This window comes from Dipodomys merriami, unplaced genomic scaffold (assembly GCF_024711535.1).
Source record: "Dipodomys merriami isolate MVZ:Mamm:240054 unplaced genomic scaffold, mDipMer1.0.p SCAF_9, whole genome shotgun sequence".
Taxonomy (NCBI): domain Eukaryota; kingdom Metazoa; phylum Chordata; class Mammalia; order Rodentia; family Heteromyidae; genus Dipodomys; species Dipodomys merriami.
In genome coordinates, this window is record NW_027206512.1 from 62,615,705 (window position 1) to 62,638,262 (window position 22,558).

Genomic DNA, 22,558 nt, shown 5'->3' on the forward strand with positions numbered 1-22,558 from the left:
GACGCCAGGTCATCCGGGCCACAGGCCACACGCTCTCGGTTACCCCTGGGTGAGCCTGTGGCCGCTCTCAGGAGGGCAGCGCGCGGCACAGGGTAGCGGCAGGCCTGCTTCTCTGGGGCCTGCTTCCTTCCTGGAACACAGGAAGGTGGCCATGCTGGGAGCAGCGTCTGGGTTGGGCCAGGCAGAGGGTAGGCTGCGCCTCAGAGCCCCAGTGCAGACAAACCAACGACGCAGCACTGGCTGGAGTCACATTTATTACATTCACTTGGACTGTTCCACGACACCGACTCGGAATCAGGGACTCGGGCAGGCAAGAAGCCACAGAAGCAAGAGACAGCCATTTTGGGAGGGGTGCTTCTAGCTGGGGTCTTGCCTGAGCCTCCTGGGGTGGGCAGGGCAGGAGAGCCAACGGCGCGCAGGGCCCTGCCACCTCCACACGTTCCAGTCCTGCGCCTCCCAGCTTCCAGCGGCTGCCTTCCTCGGCTTCCCTTCCGTGAAGTTCCTGTCTGTCTCAGCCGCTGCCCTCCCATCATCCACCGGGCACGGCCGTGCCCTGGCACCGAGCCCGAGGGTGCCGGCTGTGTCTGAGGCGTCCGTGCAGCCTCGGCCACCGCGAGCTAGCTGTCGTACCAGTCGAGGAAGAGCAGCGAGAAGGAGCACATGACCAGGAAGAAGAGGATCCACACGCGGAAGCCGGCGTTGTTCTTAATGGCCTGCCGGGCAGAGGAGGGATGGGTGGGTACCGCAGCGCCGCCCGCCTCCCCGTGCCGCCCTCCCCCCTGCCCCCCCCCCCCCAGGGCTACAGCGCTGCTGCTGCCCTCCTCCAACTGCTGTCTTGAGAGGGGCCAGATAGAGCCCCACCGGGGACAGGGAGGTGGCACTTCTGCCCCTTGCAGAGCCCCGAACCCTGGAGGTCTTGCCCCGTCCCCCAGGGCACACACACACACACACACACACTCTCTCTCTCTCTCTCTCTCTCTCTCCATCCCAGCGTGCGGGCCGGGCCGGGGAGAGCTTGGGGCAGAGGCACGAGGCAGCGGGCCTGGGGTCTCGCACAGCAGCGGCCAGGGCCTTCAGCACACTGCTCCTCAGAGCGCAGGGAGCCGCACCTCAGCACCACCACCGGAGGGGGGGGTGGCAGCTGTCGGGACACCTGTGTCCTCGGCCACGCCCCGCTTGGCCGGCCCTGACTGCGACCCCAGGGCCACACACTTGCAGGGGGGCCTGGGCCCGCCCCATCGGGCTGTGGCCGCCCTGCCAGTGGAAATGCTGCGGCCGGGGGCCCAGGAGCACCCCTTCTCCCCTCTCCCAGAGCCTGGGAGCACCCCCCTCCTCCTGCCCACCTGGGACCCAGAAGTACCCCCCCCACACACCACCTGGGGTCCAGAGGTACCGCCTCCCTACCCTCTCCCAGGGCTCAGAGCACCCACCTCCCGGATGTCCTCGTTGCCCTCCTTGATGTTCTCAGTGGCCCCAACCACGAGCTGGTGGATGCTGTCGATCTCGGCTTCCTGCGGAGGGAAAGGGTAAAGCCGCGGGGCCCTCCTCTCTGCTGACGAGAGCCCGTGAAGCAGACAGCACCCGCTTCTAGGAAGGGGAGACAAAGCTCCGTGAAGGAGCATCTGTGCGTGGCTGGCCACACGCCGGGGCTCCCGGGTCTCTGACCCCTCCCTAGGGTCCAGATAAGTAAGCTTCAGCACGGCGCGTGTGTAAGCACGTGCTTGCTTCAAAAACAGTGCGTGGGACGGAGACGCTCCACACGCGTGAGCAGCGGAGGGAACATGGGGTCGCGGTCTCCCACGGGACAGGGTGATGGCAGTCACCATCCAAGCACAGGGCTCGTATGTCAGCCTGGAGGGGCGGGGAGGGACTTGGGGGTCCCGCTGGCCCCCTCTCAACCGTGTCCACTGCACAGCTGGAGACCACGTGGCCAGCACCGCTCTCTTCTGAACGGACTGACCCCTGCCGCGCTCCGGTGGGGTGTGTGATACGAACCCACAACTCGGATGAAAACCCAAGAAACACTTCCTGGTCCTGGGGAGGTGGGGTGGCGGCTCCCCGGCGCCCCTCCCCGGGCTGCGTGACTCTGTGGGGGGGGGAGCAGCTGTCCCGGGACACGGACATCAACGGAATCCTCAGGGACTCCTCCAAGCCGGCTGCCGGCCCAGGAAGCGGCACGTTTCTCACCGCCCTGCCCGGGGCTGCGCTCCCGCGAGAGCCTGTGAGGCCCTGTGCGCCAGCATCTCCGGCTCCAGCTATGTGAAGCACAGGCGCCAGCCCTGCCAAGCAGGAGGAGCCAGCCGGGGAAGGGCTGAGCCCGGGGCCTGGGCCGTGTCGAGGAGCGGCCTGTGCCCATGTCACACGGCTCAAGTGGCCCCACGCTGCAGTCTCACACACAGGCTCTCCTGGGGCCACCCAGAAAAATGTAGACTTTCAAACCCTTCCACAGCAGAGGGTGCCCCAAAGAAACGCTTCCAGAAATGTAGGCAGAAGAGCCGCGCAGACGTGGGCCCACTGCAGGGTGGCTGAGCTCCCCTGACGCTGCAGGCTGCACCGGGCCAGGTGCTTCTGCAGGCATCTCTGAACCCTACAGCAATCCTGCAGGGCCACCCCATTTCAGAGAGGGCAGATGGGAAGAGCACAGGGGCTATCCAGCCTTCTTGGGGGCAGCCAGGACTAACAGCTGCCTGGACTGAACCCCAGGTCCCACTGTATCCTGCTTCTGCTACTGTTTCCCCCCTCCCCCAGCCCTGGAGGCCTGAGGATTCTGTGGGTGCCACTGGCCACAGCACCTGGTTCTGCTCCCATCTGCAGACCGGACCCTTCAGAGGAGAGGGTCTCGGTTTTTAAGCTATACCTTAAAACTACTGTGCTTTTGATTTTGCTTACCTGTTGCAAAACCTTTTCGGTGAATATCTCTTGGAGTCTGGAAATTTCAACCACTTTCCCTTCAATTTGCCTGCATCAGAAGAAGCATCGATAGGTTACATGTTAAGTCTCAGCCCTCCACAGTCAGAGCCCTGGGCCAGGTCTCTAGGGGAGGCATGTCCCTGGTGAGTCAGGAGAGGAGTGGCAGGCAGGCAGGCCACACCCTGCAAGGAAGAGCTGGGCTGGGACATCGACCTCCACTGCTGTCACCTTCCTGTGTCCAGGCTCGATCCTGTGCACTGGGTGGAAACTGACCCTAGAGGGGGCCTGGTCAGTGTCCTCTGCATCCTGGGCCACTTTCTGGGGACCCGGGAAGACAGAGTTGTGCTACAAAAGGCAATCTCCACGAAGAAGTCCTGGGCCTAGTCTGGTTACCTAGCAACACAGGTTGGGCATTCAAAAGCCAAGAGAGCATGCTAATGCCTCAACCTGAAGAAAACCTATCTCCTACTCTAGTCAACTCCTTGTTGCAAGGAAAACCCCTCCAGTTTGCAAAGGTCACATCTGGCTTGGCAGCTGAGCCTCTGCCTGGCTGGAAACACTTCAGGGGCACAGGGGCATCTGGGGTAGGTGGGGCCTTGTCTGTCTAGAAAGAGAAGCAGGCACAGGAGCAGACACAGGCCGAGCAATGCGACTCCAGCACAAGGCAGAGGCCATCAGGCAGGCAGAGGTGGGAGGCAGCATGGGGGGCGGGGCCGGGGGGCACAGGTGCCTGCCCTGCCCAGGACACTGTGGTGGTCAGCCCCGTGCTGTGGGGGTGGACCCTTGCCGTGGGGCGCTCCGTGATCACACTGCTTCCCTCTGGGGGGCCAGGCTCCGGGGAGCCCGGGCAACAGGCGGCTGGACTCTTTCCACAGGCCCTCGAGTGCAAAGGTCATAGACCGGGCAGTGTCTCCCCCAGCCCAGCCCAGCTGCCGTGGCTTGGATGTGCCTGCGAGTGCTCTGCTTGGCACCAAAGCCAATGAATACAGTTCCCAGTTCTTGCAAAGGCCAAGCAGGCCAGGCGCTTGCCGGCATCTGCATGCGCACCTCACTTCATCGAACAGGCTGTTCATTTCTCCAATGAGCCGCTGATTTTCTTGTTCAAACTGCAAGGAAGCAGATACCGGATGACGTCACACCGAGTCAGGCATGGGTTTTCCCTGAGACCTTCTGTTCCCTTCACGTCACGGCCACCCCGGGTGTGCCAGGGACCATGAGCCAGTGTGGGAACCACCCCCCCCCCGTCTCCCCCATGTGACACCTGCTGTGTGGTATGGGGGGGGGAAATACGGCCTTGGGTCAGCCTCTGACCTGCCCACTCTCCTCCCACTGAGCATGCTGCTCACCACGGCTGCCTGAGTCTGGTAGCGGTGTTTTTAGATGAAGAAGGACGTGGTGCGGCGAGGATTTGGACAGTGAGAGAAGGAAGGGAAGAGGCTGACCAGGCCCACAGCCTTCTGGCCGGACCTGACAGGGATAGGGGTGCAGAACCGGAGGAGATGCACTGTCCAGTGGTTAGGCCGGGGCAGGCCTCAGGGGCTCATGTCTGGGAGTAAAGGCCATCTTGAGTTAACTGGGCAGAGCTACTCTTTCCAACTTGGTATGAGCCAATCCAAAGCAGACAAGATCTGAGGTTGACCACTCCAACACCTTCCTCACCTGAGACCATGACCCTGCCTGGTGCCACAGCGGCTCAGGGCCTGGTGCTGGTTCCTCCCATGTGGCCCAATGCCAGCCGCTCCAGCGGAGCTGGGTTGGCTCCTGAGTGCCAAGTCCTTTCTCATCTTTCTATCTGTGGCTTAGCATTTGCTAAAAATACCCGAGGATGCCACCATTCATGTTGTGCATTGGGGTACGTCATCCACGCCCCAAATTCCCTGGTGACTGGGCTAACTCGGGCGAGAGCTGGGTGGAGCCCAACTTGGAGCACACATGCCAGCCGTTCTATCACATCTGCTGTCAAGTCACAGAGATGCTCAGTGCCAGGCACTCGGTGGGAGGCGGGCGGGCACAGGGTGAGGCCCCCTTCCCCTCCCCAGGCTCCACTGAAGACCCAGTTTGTTACGTGTTCAGTCACCTGTCCACTTGCCACCCCCACTTCGAGGTGTCCCCTGCTCCTTGCTCACCGAGTCCAGGCAGGCTGCCCCCTGCTGCCCCAAACCCTCCGCAGACCTTGCAGAGCAGGTCCGAGGCCCGGTGTCCACATCTGTGATCCACCCCGGGATCATCTGCCACCGTGAGCATCTCCATCTTTCGCACGACACATGTGCCCATCCAGTTTTCTGAGCTCTCTGCCTGACCTGGTTTATCGGCTGGCCTCTCAGCAAGCCGCTGAGCTGCTTCCTCCATTCCCCCACGCTGGGCTCCATCCTGACAGTTCTCAGCTAGTTCAAGGCTGGACGGACGGACACATGAACGGGTACCGGTTCTCGGCCCCGTGGCTCACTCTAACGCAGATGCCTTGCTCTGTCCCCATCTACCAGGACAGAAAATAGGGGCTTGGCCAAACTATCCGGAGGGCGGCAGTGACTCCCGCAGGACCACTCGGCCACAGAGGCTGCCCACCCTGCGACTGGGGTTTGAATTTAGCATCGGAGAGGCTGTTTATTTAAAGAGAATAAAGATTTCACTTTTGTGTTTGAAAGTATCTGCTCTGTCAACTTTCAACACATCAGTGAGCAAGAGACCAGTATTTAAGGACAACCTATAATTACTTGGCTTGCAGGTGCTATGTTCACCCACTAATACTCAGGTATTACTCAGGTGTTTTTTTTCCCTCCAGTGGGACAAAAGTTCTTTGAACTTTTCTAATGATAAATACAGTCCTGTCATTTTAAATCCACAGCCCTTTTAAGCTTTGAACCTGTTCCTCAACAGACTCTCGTGGTCTGGGCGACTCTTGATGAAGCTGGCCTGTGGTGGAGTGCTGTCCTCTCTTCCAGTCTGGGAAGGTGGTACTGGCGGAGGCTTACAGTGGTGCACACGCCGGTTCTGGCTGGTCTCCTCGCTCCCCACCGGTTCTCCGTGCCCCAGGCTTCACGGAGAGCACCTCCCCTCCGAGGGTGGGTTCCACTGAAACCGAGGGACAAAAGACTCCCTAACTCCTGGCAAGTGCTCGGTCACTATTTACTGACCTGACCCAACTTGGCCAATGGGACACGTGGGTGGCTGGCCCTGGGCCAGTCAGTGGGTGGTAGGTACATCAGTCTCTCTGCAGGTAGCCTGGGGAGTCTTAGCTGTGGGGAGCTCTGTGGCCTTGGGCAGGGAACTTTCTTCACCTCTGTCACTAGAATGGGGACATCAGCACTTAAGCAGGAGGGCTGTGAGTAGGAACACAAGAACTGAAACATGCAAGTTGTTGACATGTGTGCATCATACATGAAACGGCTCTCAGTGAACGACATGACTAGAGTGCCAAGATGTCTGGAGCCCCCTACCCATCTCCTGCTCTCAGCCACTGGGAAAGGCGTACACAGCTACCCTCTCATGTCTGTGTACCCAGAAAACACAACCTGGCCACAAGTACCCCTGTCTACTAGGTACTAAGCACCTTTCTGTAGGGCTCAAGTTGAAGGCTGTGGACCATCACTGAGGTGACTGGGTCATGAATGCTCTGACCTAGTCTGCTAACAGATTCTGGATGGGATGGCGTCTTGGGGAGGCGCCATCTAGTTGAAGGAAGGAGGTCACTGGGGCCTGCCCTGGGGGAGGGGCTGTATCCTGTCCCAGCCCCTCTGTCTCACTAGGTCAGTTCCTGGCTGTTCACAAAATGATCAGCTCTCTCCACTACCCCCACCCGCCACGAGCCAGCAGACCACAGACTGTAACCTCTGGCATCATGAGCCTAAATAAGTCATTCCCCTCTCAAGTTGTTTGTCTGAGGTATTTTGTCATAGTGACACAGCTGACAAACCCTGAAAGTAACTGAAAGGAAGAGCAGAGGCCTAGCTGGGCAGCAAGCGGCCTTGGAGCATGAAGCTGGGCGGGCCATGCTTCAGGTTCCGTGCCTCATCTGCTGTGTGGGTTAGCCTCCACCCGGACACAGCGCCACGCTCTGGCCAGACTGCTCCCTCCGTGCCCTTCTCCCTGCATCCTAACCATACAGCATCACGGTTGGCGGCCTGGGGCTTGGGCACTGGGTGACTTTGGCCAGGAGACTTCGGCTGTGTGTACAATGGGCCTGACGTGCTCACAGTGGCCATGCGTGTTAGGTAGCATCATGAACGGCCTTCCAAAAGGCAGCTAGACTTTCCAGTGTGGTTCCACTAAAGGCTTCTAACCTGGTTTAGTGGATATAAAACCACAGTTACGTACTTCCATAAAATTAATTTTTCTTAGTGTATGCTGGTACTGGGGCTTAAATGCAGGTGGGTTTTGAGTAAAATAAAGATGGGCTTAAAAAGGGAAAAAAAATTTTTTTTGGGTCCAATCGTGGGGCCTGAACTCTGGGCCTGAGCGCTGTCCCTCAGCTCTTCAGCTCAAGGCTAGCGCTCTACCACTTGAGCCACAGCACCACTTCCGGCTTTTTTCTTTTTGCTTATGTTGTGCTGAGGAATCGAACCCAGAGCCTCAGGCATGCAAGGCAAGCGCGCTCTACCACTGAGCCAACTTCCCAGCCCAAAAAAGGGAAGAATTTTAACATTAGCAGAGTTTGGTTATTCTCAACCTGACCAGGAAAGTTGCCTCTGCTAACCCAAAGACCTGGCTACACCTGTATCAGGAGTTATAAATGGAAACTTGATGTACAAATCCTCCACATGCCCATCCTGGGATCTGTAACAACTGTTCTAAGTGAAGTAATGAATTGCTGCGATCAGGCCTAATTCATTATTACGCCCCGAGGAAAAATTCTGAGTGATTATGAATTTTGACTCTAATTTGCTATACTACTTTTCAACTGAAAACCGATAGTGTGGTATTTTCTCTTCATTTTCAGGAGTAAGCCTTTACGATAGGATTTGGGTTAGAGTCAGACATACGACATGGCACTTCATGATTACTCCCTATTAGGGAAGCTATGAGCTGGACATGAAGTGCACTGTTGTGAAAGGACCCCTCGTGCCAGCCCCAGCCACTGTGGTGACACAAGGGATGACATGGGTCCTGAGAAGCTGACACTGCGAGGCTGACAGGCCTAACTGTACTGGGGATGCGCCTGGCACGTTTCTAGAGGGACCACGCACGGCAGTCACGGCTCACACCGCCGCACAGCATGCGGGGGCTATGAGCCTGTGCAGGAGCTGAGCAGCCCCTGCGCCTGCACCTGCGTCTCCAGGCGTCCCAGTTCCAGAGGAACACACCCCAGCTGAAACCAACTTCCTCTCCCCGAACTGCACGGGCAGTGAGATGAGGAGGGCTCAGCCCAGAGCTCTCATCATGGGGGGGGGGAGGGGGAGGAAGGGGAGGAGGAGGTTGGGGGGGAGCGCGGTGGCAGCCGGTGAGCTGCCTGGGCGCACCTTGTGCACAGCCAGGGCTTCTGGGCCACACGTCCGCAAGGGTTATGTGAACTTGGTTGCTCATTGCTACCTCGATGGGAAAGATAAAATTCTCAGAACTCCTCTTCCTGCTGTGGTTATTTCCTGCATGAAAAATGGTCAGGAGCACAACTGAACTTACTTAGCACTCAAATGTGTTTCTCGCTTCTTTTCCCTTCTCCTTCCCTTCAAGTTTCGTTTTGAAAAGAAAATAGGGTTTATGGGCGTTTGAACTCAGGGCCTCAAGCTTGCTGGGCAAGTGCTCTATCCTTTGAGCCATGTGCCCAGATCTTCCAAAATTTGGTTATATTTAGATAGGGTCTTGTGTTTTTGACCAGGCCAGCCAAGATCCCGCTACCCACGCTTCCTGCCTGGCGAGGGTTATACACACCAGCACTGTGCAGCGTATCTGTTGACACAGGGTCTCACAAATTTTTGTCTGGGCTGGCCTCGAACTACAGTCCTCTAAATCTCTGCCTCCTGAGCAGCTGGGACTAGAGGCATGGATCACCACATCCAACCACAAATGTGTTCTTAATGAAGAGATGAGGCTGTACACGTTTATGCCTAGCAGTGCAGCACTGCCAAGACGTCTGGGGGCCCATAACTCCTTTCCACTAGTGACATCATTCTATATAAATTGGTAAGGAAAAAAAGTAAGCTTCTAAGCATCTTCTATCATTATTTAGCTGTTAGAAGGGAACGTGATGAGCCGTTCTTATCTGTGGGCTTCTCTGCCACCAGCGCTGCGTCACTAGGAGATGCCCACACCTCCTTCGTGCCTGTGCGTATTGGGTCTAAAGGACCCCTCCTTCAGCATCCTCCACGCTCTAACATCTCCAGCCAGAGCCCCACAACACGCCAGATTCCTGCTACCATGTCCACAGGCACACTCCACCTCTGTCTGCACCCCGCCGGCCTGTCTTCTGGGCCTCCTTTCCTAGAAAATGCCAGGCCCCCCTCCTTCCACACCTGCCCCTGAGGACATCAGACCCAGGGCTTCTCCCAGCATGTCCTCTCTCCACCTGGACCACAGTCCCTGGCTCTGGCCCCCTCCACACTCTAGACATTGTGAGGCACCAGGGTGTGCCCTGCCGGACAGAGCCTACGCAGAGCAAGTGGGGGGAGTGGAGGTGGAGAGGATGGGAGCTGCTTCCTTAGCGTTCTTGTATGGACAGACGTGAGTACTGCGCTTAGGACGACATAGCAGCAGCAGGGCTGGAGCCCAGTGAGCTGAAAAGGTCCGGGGTTGGCTTTGAGCTCCCAGGGCAAGGGCTGGAAAGCAGACAGGCGGCCGCTCACAGGTGATGACAGCATGTGACTGGAGCTGTGTGCGGTGAGCTGGGAGGTTACACACAAAATGATGTGTGCCAGCCTGTCCCATGTGGCCTGACCCTGCTCCTCCCCCGTCCTTCGCTTTGCCTGGGTGTCAGTTGTCTTCCCTGGTCCAGTGTCACCACACTCAGCAGGAATGCTGAGATGGGGTACAAAAGGGTGCAAAACCTGTGCTCACAGGCTTTGGCGCTGGAGTGGGGGCCAGCGCTCACGTGCTGCTCCGCGAGGCGACCTCAGCTGGGCTCTGTGTGCCTCGTTTCCTTCAGCTGTGTGACAGTGGTCATCTGTCCTTCCCTCCTCATTACCAGGATTGAGAGCCCCGGCAGATGGCAGGTGCTCACAGTATAAACCATGTAACTTCCCACACGGCCACGCAGCCTCGGAGTCCTTCAGAAGCTGCGGCTTTGCCATTTAAAACACCTACAGCTGTCAACCTGCACTCGCTAAAGTGCACCCACTGGACGGATAACCGCAGACACTGCTCTGGCCCGCGGAGCGCAGGGTCTTCCGCGTGGAGGCCCTCGGTGGAGCCAACAGCAGCCCAGGGGCCTTGGTCTGCAGGGCGGGGCAAAGCTGGAGCCATCCTTAGTGGGCCGAGCTTTGGCTGGGAGCCCAGCTTTCCCACTTAACCAGGGCCTCTGTCCCGCGTGCAGGTGAGTACCACAGAGCTCCTCTGCTGTGGAGCGCTACCCCTGCTGAGGCTACACTCGGGCAGGCCCAGCCTCGCGGAGGCACGCTGCGTGCAACCTGCTCTCGACGTCGGGCTGGGTCAGCGCGTGGCCTCAGGAAACATCTGTCCAAGCACTGCAGCCCCAATGTCCAGGCCTCTGGCACCCTAGCATCCAGAAAGCCAGACACACTGCTGGGAGCTGGCAGGGCTCTTACCAAAACTGACCCGAGATGACAAGGGACAGGCGCTGGCTCCCAGGGACAGACAAGGCAGTCAGGAGGAGGTGAGGCCTGCCCCTGCGGCACCGGCAAGACATGGCTTAGGCCTTCTTCCTATCTCCCTAACCCCAGCCCCGCGATGATTAAACCCTCTCTACAAGTCTTAAAGACCCATTTAATCTGGAAGGCCATTTTACATCTATTATTAGTAAAATTATCCCGAGGCAATCTCTCCTTTAATTATGCTGCTGAACATTTAAAACACATGAAAAGCATACTAGGGACTGGGAAATCAAGCGGGTAAGTATATATAAAGCATACAAAAATCAGGACAAGGGCACTCAGCATGACCTACTCAGGGGTGTCTCAGGACAGAGCTAAAGGAGTGTGGGCAGGGAGTAGCATTACCATTTGTATTTCTTCCGGGGACAGCTCGTCTTCACCCTTGCCATCACCCCACGCTCCCACCTCCGGCTGTGCTTCAGACAAGAGCTTCTCTGTGAAAATAGAATGGAAACCGATAAAAGGCCAAATATTCACTTTAGAATAGAGTAGCTCAGGACACGGGCATATTAAAGATGAGACAGAACAGGACTGCACAGCTATGTCCGAATTATGTTGGATCATATGCAGCCATTGCCAGTAGGAGGGGAAAATGGGGGGAGAAAGCGGGGGGGGAGGGGGGGGAAGAAAGGAGGGAAGAGAGGAGGTGAGGGAGAGGGGAAGAGGGAGAGGGAGAGGGGAGGGAGAGAGGGAGAGAGGTGTAGGAGGAGGTCAGGAGATAAATTACAAATGAGTACAAGAAGAATGCATGCTGGCTGGGCAGAAAATTGAAGGAAAAAGTCTAAGGTCCAGATGTGAACCAGTGACCAAGGCGATGTCCAACACTGTCAACTGGAGGAATGAGTAGCCAAAGTAGCGCTCCACCTAGAACCACACCACCCAGAGCTGCGCCGAATCCTTTTATCTAGCCCAAGTCTCAGGTTTCCAGAGAAAAATGAACAAAATGAAGGTAAGTAAGGGACACCATCCTTACAGCCCAGGGTCAGAGACTCTGTCAACCCTGGATACACGGAGCACATGTCCGCTAACAGCAGGCACAAAGGGAGAGGGCAGGCATGCCCCCAGCAGGGCTGGAGCGGGTGGGAGGGGGCTGGGATGGAGAGGAAGCACCGTCTGTCTCAGAAAATGGGCAGTGCTCTCCTTCTCAGGGGTGATCCAGGCCAGGCGGGTGGACCTCGGCGTCCCGGTATGGTCCGGTCCGGTCCGGTCTGGTTGGGAGTGCTCCTTGCTCGCTCTAGTGCTGACTCGCAGCTGCCACCTGCACGCAGGCAGGTGCTCATGACCTGGCACATGGAGCCAGACCGGGGCTCCTGGCCCTGCTCCGCTCACTCCCCACTCCCACCTCCAGCCACGCTGACCCCAGGCAGCACTGCCCTGTCCTCCACTGACCCTGCCCCAAACCTGCAGGTCGCCCCTGTGTGTTCCACCTACTAGCTGGCCTGAACACAGGCACTCATCCCTGCACTATGGGGATGAGTGAGGGCCGCAGCAGTCTCCTGCCATGCATTGCCCATCTTGCCATGACACCAGCTTCTCAACTTCTGCTGGCCTCTATCCATTCTTAGCTTCAAACCAAACTTGCCACAATGCACACGTGCAGGCCTCTGCCTCTGAGCCCACGCTCACCTGCCTCCTCCATCCTAGCTCTCCAGCGGGTGAAGATGGCGCTCACTCCAGGCCCTGCTCTCTAGCCCTGGGTGGCGCTCGCTCCTGTCCTGGGGCCCTGCACCGCAGCTCCCCAGGGGCCACGTGGTGGCTTTACAGGCAGAGTCTCTCCATGTAGCCCAGGCTGGCCTGGGACTCTCCATCCTCCTGCTTCAACCTCCTGGGCTGTGGCGCCGGCAGGCAGCAGCAGCATGCCTGGCGCCCCTCCAGACTCTACTGTAGTATCAAAGCCGTCAGCCTCAGGGGGAGATGCAGTGGGGGAGGGGGTCAGAGCGCTCATCCTCCATGAACCCCTTCACAGCACACACAATAGTGTACCAGCTGCATAGCAACCTAATGCCTGTCTCTCCACTGGGCCTGAAAGAAGTCTATTTTCTACTACTGCCTAGCACCCTAGCATCCAGCCTAGCACCCAGCATAGCATTCGGGGCAGGCTTGGGGCAGCAAGGGCACACTGGCTGAGGACTTTCCGGTGAAGTCTGACCTGTCAGGTCTACAGGGCTGGTACTCTCAGCAGCTCACAGTCCTTCTTGAAGGAAGGAAGGAGTGGGTGAACAAATGATTGTGGAGGCAACATCTGGCCTCAGTGGAAGGCCAGTGCTACTCTTTCCTCGATGCCAAACTTGGAGCGCGTTATGTGACATTCCAGCCCTAGAGCCCTCCCCCGTCAAAGCCGGGGCCTGAAATCAGGTCTGCTGACTCACCTCACATGCCAGCCGGGGGAGGGGCTTCCTCCTGCAACTGTGCCAACTCCAGAAGGGGCCTCTGGCACCCCTAGGCTTTTAAAGCCATGGCACAGAAGACACAATCCTGCTTGTAAAATGCAGGGAGCAAGCTGGGCAGGGGTGCTTGTCACGCCTGCAATCCCAGCTACTCAGGAGGCTGAGATCTGAGGATCAAGCCAGTCTGTGCAGCAAAGTCCCCGTGAGACTTTTTCTTTCTGTCGGTTGTGGGGCTTGAACGCTGGGCTTAGGCGCTGTCCCTTAGCTCTTCAGTTCAAGGCTAGCGCTCTACCAGTTAAGCTATAGCGCCACTTCTGGTTTTTTGAGTGGCTTATTGAAGAGTTTCTCGGACTTTCTTGCCCTGGCTGGCTTTGAACCATGATCCTCAGATCTCAGCCTCCTGAGTAGCTAGGATTACAGGCATGAGCTACCAGCGCTAGGCTCCCTCGAGACTTTTATCTCCAGTTAACCACTCAAAAACTGGAAGTGGAGCTGTGGCTCAAGTGGCAGAGCACTAGCCTTGAGCAACAAAGCTCAGGGACAGTGCCCAGGCTCTGAGTTCAAGCCTCATGACTGACCCTCCTACCCCCCCAAAAAATGCAGGGAGTAAATGAGATGGACAGAGAGTTTATATAACTTGGGCCTCAGAGCCCTGGCCTTCTTCCTTGGACTAGTTACCCCGCCTCCGAGCCTCTTGGAGCAGCACAGCACCCAGCTAGCTGCTCACAGACTCCTAGCACTCAGGGAGACCGCACACGCCGCATGTATGGCCCACTGGCGCTGGCTGGGGAAGGCTCCACACAGGAGAACTGTGTGGCGGGGTGAGGGCACGATGCCTGCCCCGAGACCGCTCGGCACACAGCCCCCACACTGCCTCCTCAGTCACAGCTCGGACCCCATCGGCCAGGGCCCAGCACCAGTAGCCCCTTTTCCAGGACCCCTGACTCCTCCCACCCAACAGTGACAGGCGCAACACACCACCACCCTCCCTCTGCCCTGTGACTGCACCCCCCCCACTGCTCCCTCTGCCATCTGACTGCACCCTCTGCCATCTGACTGCACCCCCCACTGCTCCCTCTGCCCTGTGACTGCACCCTCCCACTGCTCCCTCTGCCATCTGACTGCACCCTCTGCCATCTGACTGCACCCCCCACTGCTCCCTCTGCCCTGTGACTGCACCCTCCCTGCTCCCTCTGCCATCTGACTGCACCCCCCCATTGCTCCCTCTGCCATCTGACTACACCCCCACTGCTCCCTCTGCCATCTGACTACACCCCCACTGCTCCCTCTGCCATCTGACTACACCCCCACTGCTCCCTCTGCCATCTGACTACACCCCCACTGCTCCCTCTGCCATCTGACTACACCCCCACTGCTCCCTCTGCCATCTGACTGCACCCCCCCACTGCTCCCTCTGCCATCTGACTGCACCCGCCACCACTGCTCCCTCTGCCCTGTGACTGTACCCGCCACCACTGCTCCCTCTGCCATCTGACTGCACCCCCCCACTGCTCCCTCTGCCATCTGACTGCACCCCCCCACTGCTCCCTCTGCCCTGTGACTGCATCCACCACCACTGCTCCCTCTGCCATCTGACTGCACCCGCCACCACTGCTCCCTCTGCCCTGTGACTGCACCCCCCCACTGCTCCCTCTGCCATCTGACTGCACCCGCCACCACTGCTCCCTCTGCCATCTGACTACACCCCCCCACTGCTCCCTCTGCCATCTGACTACACCCCCCCACTGCTCCCTCTGCCATCTGACTGCACCCCCCACTGCTCCCTCTGCCATCTGACTGCACCCCCCACTGCTCCCTCTGCCATCTGACTGCACCCACCACCACTGCTCCCTCTGCCATCTGACTGCACCCGCCACCACTGCTCCCTCTGCCATCTGACTGCACCCGCCACCACTGCTCCCTCTGCCATCTGACTACACCCGCCACCACTGGCCTCTTCTTTCTTGCTTTGTGTATACTTTTTGTTTTTGTTTGAGACAGAATCACACTCTACAGCGTGGGCTGGTCTCAAATTCACTATGTAGCCCAGGCTGACCTCCAACTAGAGACCCCTCAGCACCTGCCACTCGAACACTGGATGACAAGTGTGTACTACAAGGCCAAGCTCTTGTTTATATATATTTTTTTCTTTTGTTGGTTGTGGGGCTTGAACTCTGGGCCTGGGAACTATAGAGCCTGAGCTCTTCAGCTCAAGGTTTGTGCTTTACCACTTGAGCCACAGCACCACTTCCTGTTTTCTGAGTGGTTAATTGGATCTAAGAGTCTCACGGACTTTCCTGCCTGGGCTGCCTTTGAACCAAGATCCTCAGATCACAGCCTCCTGAGTAGCTGGGATTACAGGTGTGAGCCACTGGTGCCTGGCTTTGTTTGTATTCTTGCCAGCAGGTCACAGGAAGGAATGCAAGGTAAGACTTTATTTAAATTCAATAAACATGCCCCTCAGTAGATGAATGGATCAAGAAAACGTGGTATATATGCACAATGGAATTCTATGCTTCCATCAGAAAGAATGACATTGCCCCATTTGTTAGGAAATGGAAAGACTTGGAATAATATTATATTAAGTAAAGTAAGCCAGGCCCAACGAAACATAGGTCCCATGGTTTCCCTTATTTGCAATAACTAGTATATGTCTGAGACAAGCAGAATCGCTCAGCTAAGTTGATGTTAGGTGAACCCTAAGATAAGGAATCAACTGTTTTTTCTTTCTTGCTATTGTTTCTAACATATTTATATTTCTTTGTTGCTTTGTATGTCCCTCCTCCACAGTGATAACCTGTTTTCACTGTATTTGATGTTGATATAATTTGTGGAGGGGAAGGTGGACCCAATGAATAATGAGATGTACAAGACATTATGTTGAAAAATGAACTTTACAACTTTGGCAGGGGAGAAGGGGGCCAGTGGCCGGGGGGGTGGGGGGAGGAGGGAGGAGAGATGGGAAGGGATGGGAAGGGGAAACAAAGGAGGAGGCAACAATGCTTGATAAGAAATGCATTCAATACCTTGCCCATGTAATTGTAACCCCTTTGTACAGTATTTTCACAATAAAAAAAAGACTTTTAAATTCATACCTGTATGTTCTTCAGTGGCAGGCTTGTCTTCAGAATCTTGTGTGACTTTCTCTGAAGGTGTGGATTCCCTTGTCTTTGTATTTGGCTCTGGCTCCAGCTTTGACCTAAAAATAAATAACCGTCATCCAATTTCCTTATAAAATAGGCTTCTTTTCTGACAACACAGGGAGTCATGAGTGAGCCCTGCACTTCAGCTTGTATTCCTTTACTGGGGAGTGCAGCGGCCAACTGGACACAGGTGCAGGGGCGCCCAGTGCAGGGTGCGAGTGCCGCCGGCGGCAGGTACTGAGCCCTCCTCAGAGGTGGACGCCACACTCAACATGCAGGCAATGAAGGCTGTCTGCCCGCCTTGCACTAATCCAGGAGGGGACACATACCTATTCTGTAGTGAGTTTTACATTAATGCAAGAAGTTCTGCCGTATGCGTGTGCACACACATATACACACGAGCACACAGGTGCACCTAATACTTCACAGCATTTGACCTGAAAGTGCAAGTCTTTAGTAGACACTTAGCACAACTGACTTTAGGAACCCAGGAACCCTGCACCCGTTTGTTCCCCCTTCCAGTTCCCAGCTGGAGGCTCTGCTGCCAGCTGATCTGCCTGGCTTGCTTGGCAGCAGCACCTTCTGTGTGGACAGACCTGTGCCTCGCTGAGTGGAGTCTGCTGTGTGGCCTGGATGCTGGACTGGTGCCTGGCATTCAGTGTCTGCCAGGGTTGGATAAGGGTCTCCCAAGGGCCATGTGTTAAAGGCTTGGAGGGTGGAGCCTTCAAGAGGAGGTGGAGCCTAGTGGAAGGGCCTTAGATCACTTGGAGCACTCCTGGGAAGGGGACTGTGACATCTGGTCACATCCTTTTCCTTGTTTCCCTGCTGCAGTGAAAACCGGCCTTCTCCATCATGATATATTGCATCACTAAAGCAACGGGGCCAAAAGCAAGAAGCCTTTCCTCCCTTTAAGTCAATCATCTCAGGCATTTTGTCACAGTAATGGAAAGCTGCCTAACACAGTGACTGACTCTACATCCTCTATTATTTGTTGTTTTAAATTTAGCCATTCTACTCAGTCTGAAAGTATTTTGTATATAACTTTTAAGAGACAATCACTCACAGAGACGTTTAGAGAGTAATCTGCCAGTCGGATGCCCCTTAATCTATACCTAATAAATCTCTCCTAAAAAAGGATTCTCGGGTATAACTAGAGTATAACTACCCAAACCAGGAAATACTCATCAGTAGTGAGATTCCATCCTTACCGGAGACCCTTTTCTAGCCCCAACAGTTATCTCAAAACACACCCTTTGTAACAAAAAGGTCCAGATCGGAATCACACACTGCATCAAGCTGCTGTCTGGAGCTCTTGCTTCACTCTCTCCTTGAGTTTCGTGACCTCAGGGCACAGTGATGTGCCAGCCGTTCTGTGGTTGCATTCAGGCTGTGCATGGGGCAGACATTACAACAGGCCTTCCTGGGCCATCCTGTCAGGTGAGTGCCATCTCATCTTGCCCATCTGACTAAGGAGGCAGTGGCCGGTGTCCTGGCTTTGCAAGTAGCAAGTACGTGTGTGTTTGCGCGCGCGTGCATGTAGCATGCACGCTGCAGCATTTGTGACTATGTCGAATGCTTTTTTTTCCATTTATTCTTATCCAGATAGAGACTTCATGTGACAGGTTACAATCGGCTACTACCATTTATTTTTTACTCTAATTTGGCCAGCGTTCACCCCCTCTATACTGGCTGCTGTGTCCTTTCCACCTGGTCTTCTATCTTCTGACCCCTTCTCTTGCTCCTTGGCTTTGCCATTTCTGAAGAAGCCTGGATCGTGGAGCTTTGGGCTACCTGTTTCCAAGTGAGCAGAAATGCATGCACATGTTTTGTAGGGATACCTAACACTGCCATCAGAACACCAAACTGATGTTTCCATGACCCATAGAAACATAAGATGACTCTGAGGATTTCCCATTCATACCTCTCCCTGCTCCACGTGACAGGAAATGCCCCTCCTCTCTGACCACCTGCTCTCCTGACACGCCACCCTGGGAACGCCAGGCCCTATGCTGCACACTGGCTTCAGGTCGGAGTAGCTCAGGGAGGGGGAGGGCTTAACTGACTTATCTTCACAACCGCCATCTGTGTCTAGAGCACACCAACGTACCCATTTCCAATTTAAAATGAAGGCTGCAAAGCAGCAGAACAAGACAAACGTTGAGCATTTTTAAAGTAATAAAACCAGATTCTAATTATAGACAGAATGTCTACTGAAAGCCTTGGGGAAATTACAAATGAGCTACTTGAAGGCAATTTGGGGGGAAAAAACAATAAAAAAAAGTCATCAGAAAGGCTTGTTTATGCCCCGTGATTTATTTAATCGGATTTTTCTACCTGAAGGCTGAGAGCTTCATAAATGAAATCAACACAGTTCCCACCTGCCAACATCTCTTTCCAGGTCTCTTACTTGAAAAACCTCTATTTAAAAATTAAAAATAACAAAAATAAAAAGGATTCTTTTTTTGCTTTGAAACAAAATACATAGGACAACCTCTTTGCCACCCCATACAGATAGTAGAGATTATTACTGCAGCTCTAAGTACTGCCCTTATGTTTGTTTTACGACATCCCCCTCCCCCCACCACACCAGAGGCAGGAAGGAGGCATTTCTGTACACAACTCTGTGGGGCGTGGACTGAGGAAAGATACCCCTGGGGTGGACACTGCCCCCCCACAGAGGAGAGGCTACTCAGCATCTAGACCAAGCCATCTTCAGAGCCAGCCAGCCACTCACTAGCAGGTACTAACTGGGCATCTACCAAGCAAGTGCTGCTGAAACTGTTGAAGGCTCAGGAGAAGGAAGATCTCTTTTAAACAAAGAGCCATGCACAGGGTGCAGCAGAGTGGCCATCACTGGGGACGGACTGAGAAACAATGGTCATTGTGGAGACATTCCAGCGGTGAATGCCTGCTCTGCTCAGCCGTGGCACACGTGGATGTGAGGAGCAAGGCCAGCTCCAAGGCTGGGCGACACGGTGAAGGGTTAGTTATTCCGGTAAGACCTTCTGTCCAAAGTAACTGGCACAGGTGGGAGGAGATGCTTTACTTCACTGTCTAAATGAGAACAGTTCCCACCTGACACTGTAACTTGTATTTTATTGAAACTTCTGCAAGAACCAGGACCACAAAGGTCCCTTCCTCCTTAACTTGGGACACCTGCTTTCCCGGCCGTGGGGTGCGGGGCCCAGGGGCCAGCTTACCATCTCAACAACAATTTCACACCTCTAGTCTATCCTGCTTCCCAGGACCTGTGTTGGCAGACTCCAGTCACTGCACCTGGGCCCTTCGGCTCCCCCTCCTCCCCACCTGGCCTGCCCTCTCCCTCCTCCCCACCTGGCCTGCACTCTCCCTCCTCCTCACCTGGCCTGCACTCTCCCTCCTCCTCACCTGGCCTGCACTCTCCCTCCTCCTCACCTGGCCTGCACTCTCCCTCCTCCCCACCTGGCCTGCCTCTCCCACCTCCCCTCCTCCCCACCTGGCCTGCCCTCTCCTCCTTCCCGCCTGGCCTGCCCTCTCCCTCCTCCCCACCTGGTCTGCCCTCTCCCTCCTCCCCACCTGGCCTGCCCTCTCCCTCCTTTCCCTCCTCCCCACCTGGTCTGCCCTCCCCCTCCTCTCCCTCCTCCCCACCTGGCCTGTCCTCTCCCTCCTCCCCACCTGGCCTGCCCTCTCCCTCCTTCCCACCTGGCCTGCCCTCCCCCTCCTCCCCCTCCTCCCCACCTGGCCTGCCCTCCCCCTCCTCCCCCTCCTCCCCACCTGGCCTGCACTCTCCCTCCTCCCCTCCTCCCCACCTGGCCTGCCCTCCCCCTCCTCTCCCTCCTCCCCACCTGGCCTGCCCTCTTCCTCCTCCCCTCCTCCCCACCTGGCCTGCCCTCTCCCTCCTCCCCTGGTAGTTTCAACAGCTTACACAAATGGAGCTGCTTGAGAAATCTGTCATTACCTTGAGGTCAACCTTGGTTTAGCCTTGATGCCAGGCAGCCGATCCAAATTTGCTGACTCCAATTTCCTTGTATTAGCAATATCCATAAAGAAGTCACAAGGATTACATGAAATAAATTAGCATAGTGCCTGGCACATGTCAGTGCTTAATGGTAGGTAATAGTTTTAAGCTACCATTTTATCCTCACAACCACCTTACAAGATAGATTCTATTCATGTTCCCATGCTACGGGCAAGGAAACTAAGGCACAGGGAAAGTAAGCTTCTTTCAAAGCCTTGTGGCTGACAGAGCCAGAATTCAAACAGCGCAGTCCAAATGCAGCTTGGATCCCCACACACTGCTGCGCCGCTTGGCTGTGCTCTTTCTCTCTCTGAACCAACACAGAGCTCGCTGGTTCTGATGCTTCCTGATTAAGACGCTCCCTTTTCCTGAGCACACAGCACACCAACCAGCCTCTACCCTCCCTGAGGGCAGACTTTACCTACTGCTTCTTCCAACTACCCTACTTTATATAAGATTACACTATATGATTCAATAGTGTTATATAACAACATTGTAATGAATGTTATAGAAACTGGCTTATGTAATAACTGTCTGGCTTATGTGATATATACTATATGCCAGAAGATAACATGGCTACCTCCTTGCTCACTTCCACGGCCGCTTCTCTGTGCTGGCCTTTTTCTAATTCATTGGCAAGTGTTTAGAAAAGAGCTCCCATGTCAAGCCTCAGACCACTTACAAGGGCCCACGTGCCAGGTTGAGAACTTGGACTTGGTATGTTCATCCCATCCTAGCTGAAGAGCGCTGCCCATGGCTAAATGGTGTGCAAACCATGTGGTCTGAATGTGGTTCAGTGTTGGGTTCTGGAATGCCGGCGTGTGCCAACCACGAGGAGTCTATGTAGTCAGCCCCCAATGAGATCCTCAGTCACTAACGAGCTGCCCTGGTGCGCAACCCCCCACCCCTGAGGGGCGAGGCCCCGGCCTGGCCCCTACTCTCCTCTGGTCTCCGCATAGACCTTCCCCTCTGCTGTCCTGCTTTGGGTTCTTTCAGTGTGAAAAGCCACTGCCAGGAGCAGAGCTGCATGCCCAGTCCTGTAAGTCTTCCTAGTGAATCAATGAACCAGAGAGTTGTGCAATAGGCCCCTGACATAGTTTTAAAAAATCGACCCCAAACATTAGATAATGAAAGAGCCTTGCCAACGAATCCCAAACTTGTCTGGAAATGATGGAGAGCCTGGTGCAGGCGCCATACACACCAGCAGCCGGGCGGGTGAGCTGCAGCTCCCGATACCTGCATGCGGCCCCCAGTAAAGAGGGACAGAGGTAGACAGGTGTGGTAGGAATGCACGCCGGCGCCTGGCGCTGCTGCTTCCAGGCCCAGGCCTGCAGAGGACGCTCCCAACAACAATGCCTACACAAAAATGTCTGGAGGAAGGTGTAAGTTCTGCTATGTAGCCAGCGACAGAGGAAGCCTCACGGCGGGCACTGGGTCACCAAACCAAGCTCATCCCTCAGGAAAATCCTTTCAGGGATAGCAAGGGGGGTGTGGGGGGCAAGGCTGAGGCAAAATGCCTGGTAATGCCACAGATAGACAGACAAGACAGACAGTCAGACCGATCAATAGACAGACAGACAGACTGATAGACAGATTAATAGATAGATAGATAGATAGATAGATAGATAGATAGATAGATAGATAGATAGATCAACTGAGACACAGGGCCAGCCTGGATTCCAGCCCAGCCTACTCATCCAGGCTGAGTGGCTTTGGTGACATACCAAACTTGCCAAGCCTCAGTTGAGCTCGTGTGTGACAGAAGGCCAGTACCTGCCTCATGAGCTAAGAGTACAGCTCCTGGCACACAGCATGTGCTCAGTAAGCACTTGCGAGGGCATTTTGTGAAGAAATCCACGCAGGGTCTGGGCACCAGGCAAGTGCCCCGGGAACCTGAGCCGCCCTCACGGGGGAGCCCTGGAGAGCAGGCACACTTACAGCCTCTTCTTATCCACCACTCGCTTCACTCGGATGGCTCTCTGTTCTGAGTAAAGCTTGCACACTCCTGTGGGAGAAATGCCAGAATAGAGACCATTTTAAAATGGTCAGTTCATCTAACAAGACGCTAGTCTTCAGCTATAAAGTTAGGCTCTGAGTCGCACAGCCACATTTGACATTTAAGGGAACATGAAATACTTTTTAAGTAGTCTTCAGTGAAGTCCAGCACGGCAGCCCGGTGCTCCTTGGCTTGCTGGGAATGGGTCTCCTTGTGGGCTGCAGGGGAGGACAAGACACAGCGTCACGGTCACTCGCTCTCAAGGACAGCTGGCTCATCAGCCGCCTCACAGCAGTGGCTTTAGAGCAAGGATTTTAAAAACACAGCAATAAAACAAGTCTTGTGTCACACAAAACTGCACTTTT

The 22,558-nt window shown here is 55.5% G+C and overlaps 1 protein-coding gene across 1 annotated transcript in view; it reads right to left on the minus strand.

Annotated features, from left to right (window-relative positions):
* Positions 1-237: 237 nt before the first annotated feature.
* Stx18 (syntaxin 18) overlaps positions 238-22,558 on the minus strand; it is an 86,422-nt gene continuing 64,101 nt past the window's right edge. The window contains exons 4-11 of the mRNA XM_070012814.1: positions 22,334-22,411; positions 22,136-22,202; positions 16,153-16,256; positions 11,016-11,104; positions 3,958-4,016; positions 2,890-2,959; positions 1,431-1,511; positions 238-713 (exon numbers count right to left, since the gene is read on the minus strand). Of these exons, the coding sequence (XP_069868915.1) occupies positions 618-713; positions 1,431-1,511; positions 2,890-2,959; positions 3,958-4,016; positions 11,016-11,104; positions 16,153-16,256; positions 22,136-22,202; positions 22,334-22,411 (644 nt within the window). The 3' untranslated portion in view covers positions 238-617. The remainder of the gene's footprint in view (positions 714-1,430; positions 1,512-2,889; positions 2,960-3,957; positions 4,017-11,015; positions 11,105-16,152; positions 16,257-22,135; positions 22,203-22,333; positions 22,412-22,558) is intronic.